The sequence below is a fragment of the Polyodon spathula genome, chromosome 13 (genome assembly GCF_017654505.1).
Source record: "Polyodon spathula isolate WHYD16114869_AA chromosome 13, ASM1765450v1, whole genome shotgun sequence".
NCBI classification, from domain to species: domain Eukaryota; kingdom Metazoa; phylum Chordata; class Actinopteri; order Acipenseriformes; family Polyodontidae; genus Polyodon; species Polyodon spathula.
The window spans coordinates 2,862,478-2,869,784 of NC_054546.1; the positions used below are offsets into that span (position 1 = coordinate 2,862,478).

General features: G+C 41.9%; 3 protein-coding genes across 5 annotated transcripts in view; 2 read left to right on the plus strand and 1 right to left on the minus strand.

The window, feature by feature from the left end:
- Nucleotides 1-56: 56 nt before the first annotated feature.
- On the plus strand, nucleotides 57-1,729 carry LOC121325740 (ATP synthase membrane subunit K, mitochondrial-like). Its single transcript, XM_041268663.1, has 4 exons — nucleotides 57-179; nucleotides 820-921; nucleotides 1,373-1,471; nucleotides 1,619-1,729. The coding sequence occupies exons 1-3, from the start codon at nucleotides 72-74 to the stop codon at nucleotides 1,463-1,465; spliced, it is 303 nt and encodes a 100-aa protein (XP_041124597.1). The 5' UTR covers nucleotides 57-71; the 3' UTR covers nucleotides 1,466-1,471; nucleotides 1,619-1,729.
- Nucleotides 1,730-1,731: 2 nt separating this feature from the next.
- Nucleotides 1,732-7,158, minus strand: LOC121325737 (transcription initiation factor TFIID subunit 5-like). Its single transcript, XM_041268653.1, has 11 exons — nucleotides 6,672-7,158; nucleotides 6,094-6,337; nucleotides 5,554-5,869; nucleotides 5,061-5,224; nucleotides 4,840-4,975; nucleotides 4,494-4,614; nucleotides 3,870-3,999; nucleotides 3,350-3,514; nucleotides 3,008-3,185; nucleotides 2,709-2,886; nucleotides 1,732-2,527 (listed from the first exon to the last, which is right to left on the minus strand). Exons 1-11 carry the CDS (start codon nucleotides 7,090-7,092, stop codon nucleotides 2,313-2,315), a joined length of 2,268 nt encoding a protein of 755 aa, XP_041124587.1. The 5' UTR covers nucleotides 7,093-7,158; the 3' UTR covers nucleotides 1,732-2,312.
- Nucleotides 7,159-7,224: 66 nt separating this feature from the next.
- LOC121325738 (polycomb group RING finger protein 6-like) overlaps nucleotides 7,225-7,307 on the plus strand; it is a 20,105-nt gene continuing 20,022 nt past the window's right edge. For 2 of the 3 annotated variants that reach the window (XM_041268654.1, XM_041268656.1), the window contains exon 1: nucleotides 7,296-7,307. This exon is cut by the window's right edge and continues 585 nt beyond it. The gene's annotated coding sequence lies outside the window, so the exon portion shown is untranslated. The other variant, XM_041268657.1, reaches the window with a different exon arrangement.

The following is a 7,307-nucleotide window of genomic DNA, read 5'->3' on the forward strand; positions in this document are numbered from 1 at the left end:
AAATTATCCAATTTACGACGGAAATAAAATTGGTCCGGCTAAATTGTAGACCAATAGTAAATTTGTATTTTATGATTGACTTCGCGTTCAACCAATCGTCGTGTTCTCTGGGCGGCATCCTCTCCGCTAGTCTGCATTCCCGTTGCTGTGAAGGGCACTCACTCGCGGAGCTTGGCAAGGTGAGGTTGTGCATGCATTGAAATTAAAAAGAAAATATATACCTTTATTCATTTGAAGTCGCCGCTAAAGGGTTAAAGGCTTCGCGATTTGCGGAGGCATTTCATTGGTAATTGTAGTCTACTGCCCCGGTAAGATTGTGTGTATATGGGAAATATTTAAGTAAAATCAAGGACCTGGAAAGTCGGGATATTATTATCAATGTGGAGTGGCACGATAAACTCTAAAAGTAATTTTAGGCTCGATTTGAAAACTACACAATGAGGCATTTTGGTAGGAAGTGTTATAAACAAGGTGCGCCTACGATACGGTGCAGCGGTCCACAATAGAGATGGCAAAATAGTATTTATGTAAATGCATTTCATTAAAAAGCGTTTGTATGGCAGTGTGCCGGTAGTTTTTAAATACTTCATCTATAATGTAAAAAGAAAGCGAGCTTATTTAACTCCTGAGTAAAATTGCTACGTAGGGCCTGTTGAAACTGCGGTGATATGTACTCGGTATAATTTCTACCAGTGCATAAAACACTACTGGGAAGGCTGCCCCTGCTTGTAGTATTTTCTACAAATCTTAGGACCAAAGGTGTACATCAAATTTAAACAGACTTTACTTGCTGCTTCATATTTATTTTTCTCTTTTTAGGTAAGAACTGGAATAATGGCAGGACACGACGCAGGATCTCAGCACCACTTCACTGGTTTCCAGAAATATTTCAATGCCTACACCATAACGGGCAGGAGGAACGTAAGTCTAACACCCGTCCGCTGAACAGTCACATTGAACGCAGTCTGTTTGGTGACCTGACAGTCCGTTGGGATTATATTGAGTGTTCACACAGCATCAGAGTTCCATAACCCAGGTGTGTTTTTATACCTGCATGCAGGCGGGGTTAACTACTCTTGGAACAGATTTCTATAAGTAGTCCCTGATAATACAAGTTTAAATTCTAGGGAGGTCCCAAGACACATGGCAGCAACAACTAAACTGTAGTAATGTGTGCCTGTGTCAGAGTAGATGTAAAGAACAGTTTATTGAACAAGCTTATGTCCAAAACTGTAATCTGGCTAACGCATGGCCATTTACCTTGCAGTGCGCATGCAAGTCCACCTGCTATTTGGGCAAATAAAATTGCAACACCTGGGCCTAAAGCTTGAGATAGAAGTCAGCAATTAATCTCGCTTTTTTTTTATTCTAGTGCGTACTAGCAACATATGCAGGCATTGCTGCCATTGTCCTGTTTTTCAAACTGAAGCCCAAGAAGCAGACCCCAGCAATTACTGCAAAATAATTCATGGTAAGATGCAATACTGTGACATTTTAATTTTCAAATTGGAACTTTTTACAAATGGTATTTTGCAATTACCAGATCTTTTCAATTGCAATAAAAAGCCTATCTATGTATAATACCACTTAAGTTACTTGACTTTCTGTGTTTTTTTAGGTTCCAGTTGTTCTGTTATGGAGAGTGAGTCACGTTTTGTTTGCATCATCAACGCTGCAGCTGAATTCTTAAGTTATCAATGTTGAAAAAATAAAGAAAATGAAACTCAAATATAGAAACTTTGTTTTTATTTACATGATATAAAACTATATATAAAAAACTGTACACACAGACATTGGCAGTGATTTTAGTCAGTGAAAGTCACACCATTAATGAGAAATTCAAGGGAGACTGTTTGGCCACTATTGGTTCTTGGTTGAGTTTAACCCTTCAATAACAAGGCAGTCACACACACTATGATGCCAGATAAATTAAGTAAAAACAATTCCACAAGTGATGTCAACAACACTGAATTTAATCATCATCTCAGCACAGGGGCCTATTTTATAGTGTAACTTGGCTGTGAAGAGCCAATGGGTCAGTTAGTTTTCTCATTTCCTTCACTGAGACATTTGGGCTTGCACTGCAAATATATTCATGGGTGTAAAGAAAAAAAAAAATTACTGTTTCTTTAGAAAAAGGAAAATGCACTCTAGCATTTTCTTCCTCTTGATGGAACACTGCACTTCAAGGCTAAATGGTTATCAACCACTTCCACACTCTCATAGTAAAAGTCCCAGGCCTCCTATGTTCTGTAGTTGAACATTAATGTGCAATGCACAGACTGGTTCATCAGACCACCTGATGCCAATTCCTAGGGGTTATATGCCCCTGCACCAAGCAGCAAGTTTCTGCGTGTGAAATGAAGGTGTATGACTGGAGTGGATTTGGTCATGTATGACCCCAGTAACAGCTCCTGAGAGTTTTCTGGAAGAGTAATGTGTCCAGTTGCTGCAGTGAAATCATCTGTCTCTATATCATCAAAAGCTTTTACTGCGTCCCATAGTCGAACAGTGTTATCCATGGAGCCTGTCGTGAAACAAATTCGAAAAATAAAGATATAAAAATATCAACTTAATGCATCATGAGTAAGCTTTACAGTGCCTAATTTTTCAAAAATACACAACACATTGACAGAATAAGTTGGTATTATTTGTAAAATATTTCTAGCCACTATTATACCAATAATAAAAAATGCATTCTGGCTGACCTGATGCCAGAATCTCTCCATCTCTGCTGAATTTAAGCGCATAAACCGTATCAGTGTGGCCTTTGAGTTCACCGATCATCAATCCATGTCCGATATCCCAGAGTAGGACTCGTCCATCTGTTGCGCCGGATGCCAGAAATTTCCCATTTGGAGAGAATGCCAGACAGTGGATTGGGCCCTAGGAACAAACACATGGGTTGACATAGTCAGACACTGTATTGTGTTTAATTAAATAATTGCATGCCAAATACAGGCTTCTTGATCTCAACGAAGCAAGTATTTTCTGTTCGTCCCTTTACCTTATGCCCTGTGAAGATACGGACGCAGTTTCCATTCAGTACATCCCAGAGTCGGATGGTCCTGTCAGCCGAGCCTGTGGCTACGTAGTTGGAGTTGGGGTGGAATCGGGTGCAGGTGACATCAGCAAGGTGGCCAGAAAACATCCGTAAAGGCTGGTAATGATCTGTTGCCCAGAGACTTTTAAAAAGACACATCACAAGCATCACTGGAGAAGGGCAGCAATACAAGAACAATCCCATTAAATAAAAGGGTTAAATCGCCAAGAGGAACCTGAACAGGCTGCCACAGGAAGGAAATGTACAAAGTATTACAGCAGCTTTTACAGCGGAAGAGTTTCTTACCGAGCAACTCTGTCGTGTCCTCCCGATATGAAATAGTACCCATAGGGGGAAAACTGGGTGTCCCACACGGGGTAGTTGTGTCCTTTGTACCCCACTAGACACGTGAAGGTCTGAAGACTCCAAAGCCTAACTGTGGCATCCTCTGAGCATGACAAAAGGTAGTTCCTAAAGTATAGACATGTACAAATTAGCACCATTTGGGTATAATACACCTATATCCTACAGAAATGAATCAGTGTCTCAATTAGTAAAATGAGATTTAATAGTTTACCCACTTAAGTTACTGTTTGTCGCTGTAATATAAAACGCTAAAAAAAATATTATTTTTTTTATAAAAAAATATTAAGAACAAAGATAGTTAGTGAGTAAATTACTATATACATTTGCTCAGCTAGCAATATACAGACAAACCTGCACAGAAGACCACCTCTCCATAAAGCAACTTTTAGATGATTCTTTGCACAGTCGCTGTGAGCAGGCTTGACCACGTCTGCATCCTGTACGTCAGCCTTGTCCTTACCTGTCTGGACTAAAGCTGATCCCATAGACTGGTCCACTGTGCCCATACAAGTTCTTGGACTCACTGGCAGTTTTTTCATCCATAATCCTCTCCAGAACATCGTCAGAATCTTTATCAATCAGGCTCAGATCTTAAACAATCACAAAGAGATGGGAGGTTCAAGAACAATTTAGCTACATCCCTCTCTAACTGCACCAAACATACCGCAAAGATTATTGCTGGACAGAACAATTAGTTGACCGTATTAACAAGCAATCAGGCATCAATGGAGTTGAACTTAAAAGTGCAGCGCACCACACACATTAAACTAGTTAAATTGCTTGTATTATATTTTGCTTCCCTGAGCAACAATGGCACATGTTGACAATTCGTTGCAGAAACATGCCTGTTTTGTTCGTGAAGTGATAGGAAGTCTTTAGTCTGGATCTGAAACTACTGTTGTAGAATGTAAACAAACTGGATCCCAGTCTCATGGAACTTTAACACAGTATAAACATGAACAGAACTGGAGCAGGTCACTGCACCCTAAAGATGGTGGTGTCAAAATGGAGATTTAAAATGTGCAGGTTACAGCGTGACAAGACAAGTTCCTCAGTGTATATCCCCTCTTCAGTCAGCGTTTACCTCCTGCAGTCTTCACACCCCGCAGTTTCTTTGGGGTGACACTCCACACTCGCACTGTCGAATCTGCAAAACCTCCAGCAACCAGACTGGAATCATCCGTAAAATCAACTGCTGTTAAACCCTAAAAAAACAAAATCGCACATATTCTAACACCAACTCATCCATGTGTCTCATCACTGTGAGTGGACACAATCCGCTGGTTTTATTTTGTACTTATTAAAAGTGAAAAGCAGTCAAACACATTTGAATACATAAACGCTTCTTTTCCACCTCTTTAGGTGCTTCCCAAATGAAGACAATGTTATTTGAATACTGCAGCCCGGTAAAGCAAGAATACCCCTCTTACCTGGTAGGCATTGAGAAAGGTGTAGAAGCAAATGGACGGCAAGCTCTCTGGACCCAGACGCACCCGTTTGGTGGCTTCTTTCATATTCATTATTTTATCCAGCTTGTCTGAATCTTTCAGCTCTGGAAGAGGAATTCTAAAGGAAAATGTAATGTAAATTTAGGTGAAACCTGAAAAGAGGTGTGTCTGGTCAGCAGAAGGCTTGGCTCAGCTCAGCTCACCTGCTTTGCTGTGGAGCGTTAGGGTCCTGTTTTTTGCTCTTTGATCCTGTGCTGTCCTTTTTGGGCTTCTTCTTTTTGGGTTTTCCTTCCTCATTTTCAGCCTCTTCATCCTCATCATCCAGGGGCACCTCGATTTCCGGTTCCTTCAGCAACCCATAGAAAACCTGAAGCAATTCAATTCAAGAAAAACATTATGTTCTGTCCAACTGAACAAGAGACTATCTTGGTTTGTGATATGACAGCCCACAAACCTCAAGACTAAGGGAGGGAAAAAAAAGAGCTAAACTTTTTTTTATGCCTCCCATACATTCACCAAACGACAATAACTTCTGATAAAAACTTCTCCAATGAACCACCTAGCTATTAATTCCCCACTGTTTTTTCTATTGCATTTATGAAGGATTTCCCTCTCTAAAACGCCTCTCAGTTCAATCTCAGCAGCACGAGCACCCCTCAGTTTCTTTAGCACTTCTCTGAGGTAAAAGCTAGGTACCTTAGCTTTGTTAGCTTCCCGCTTTGCCTCCCCAGCCAGACTCCCAGACATGCTGTCAATCTGGCCCTTGCTGCGAGGCATCCCGTCGAAGATGTCTATGTAGAGGTGCTCCTGGATGATGTTCCAGATCTGGTTGTTCTGACGCTCCTGGAGGTGCCTCTTCAGCAGCTGGTAGGAGTCGCGGGAGATCCGCAGCACGAACTTGCTGGTCCGGAAATCCAGCAGAGTCTCATTCCCCTTCATGTGCTCCTTCTTGGTCAGTCCAGAAAGAATGCGTAAATCGTCCTTGTAATAACATTCCTGATCTCCATGGAATCTAATGGGAGAGCGACACAGTCAACCTCGCCTACACAGTTAATGGAATTCGTTCTTAAGTTGTTCATGAGGGCTACAATCCCTTTTTTCAATGATTACCACCTTTAATTCCTTCAGGAAAGTTGGGGACATAGTGTTTACTTGTTTTTATTAATAACCACATATCTATAACTACATATAAAAACAGGCAAACAAATAATCAATTAAATAGTTTTAAATGTTTACTTGTCAAAAAACGCCTTGGCCTCCTTCTCGTATTGGTTGTAGACCAGCTCCAGGTACATGTGAACGAAGAGAGGGTAGAAGACCTGGGACAGCTCTGCTCGGTGACAGTCCAGCACCGAGTCTATGAACCTCTTCAGCCCGCTGTAATAAACCGGGTATAGGACCGGGTCCCCCTGCTGGCTGTAGGCTGCCAACACTACGTTTACATCTGGCTGGTCTTCCCCTCCGGTGACTACCGGTGTCACTAACAAAATGTAAACATATTACTGCATTGAAACTTTTTTTGTTTGTTTTTTGCACAGTCATTGTAAAACTACTAGATTTGGAATTTACCATATTTGCAAAAAAACACAGTATTTTACTATGCCCTGTTGTAGTCCTACAGTACAACAAGTAGTACATTATCGGTAGCTCCTTGCAAAATATTGTTAACGATGTTGGGTTTAATTACATTGCACGAAAAGAAAAGGTAATGCAACTGCAGTCTTAACTTATTTTTATCAAATTTGTTGATTTACAGTTTATACAAATTAGTTACCATGTTTTAAAATAATAACGCATGTTTACTCCCAGCTTACCCTTTGCGGGCGCCGGAGTTGCATTCGGGCTTTCAGCTACAGCAACAGCCCCAGCCACTCGGCTAAGCAGTGAGGAGGCATCCCCGCTTTCTGGGTCTGCACCTCCCCCGCCTCCCAAGCCTGCTCCCCCGGCCCCAGCGCCCTGCGAGTCGCCGGTTTCATTGAGTAACCCTGCCTCTCGTCGCAGAATCTCCTCGGACTCGAAGAGTTTGCTCTTCCTGAGGAACTGCAGCACAGCCAGCAGGGTCTGGCGCTCTGTCGAGTCTGTAGCTGCAGCGGCTGGCTTCTCTGTAGCCACCGGCGCGGTTGGGGGGACCCCTCCGCTGGCGTCGCCGGGGTTCCCCGGAACCTCATTCGCAGTTTCTATTTTGATTTCATTCTCTGGCTCCGGCTTGATCGACCCATCTTGCACAGCCGCCATTTTCTTACTTGCAAACTAAGGCTTTTGCGACACTGACTGCAACTTGGTTTACGGTAATTCTACACAATATGTTGGGTTTTACGACAGCAGTGGCAGCGTTAACGGCAAAATGACTTCAGCGTTTTGTTAAAGTCTGGACGAACGTGACTACAAATACCAAATAATTGTTCTAAAAATGAACAACTTAAATTAAATGTAGCAATGACCCATACGTA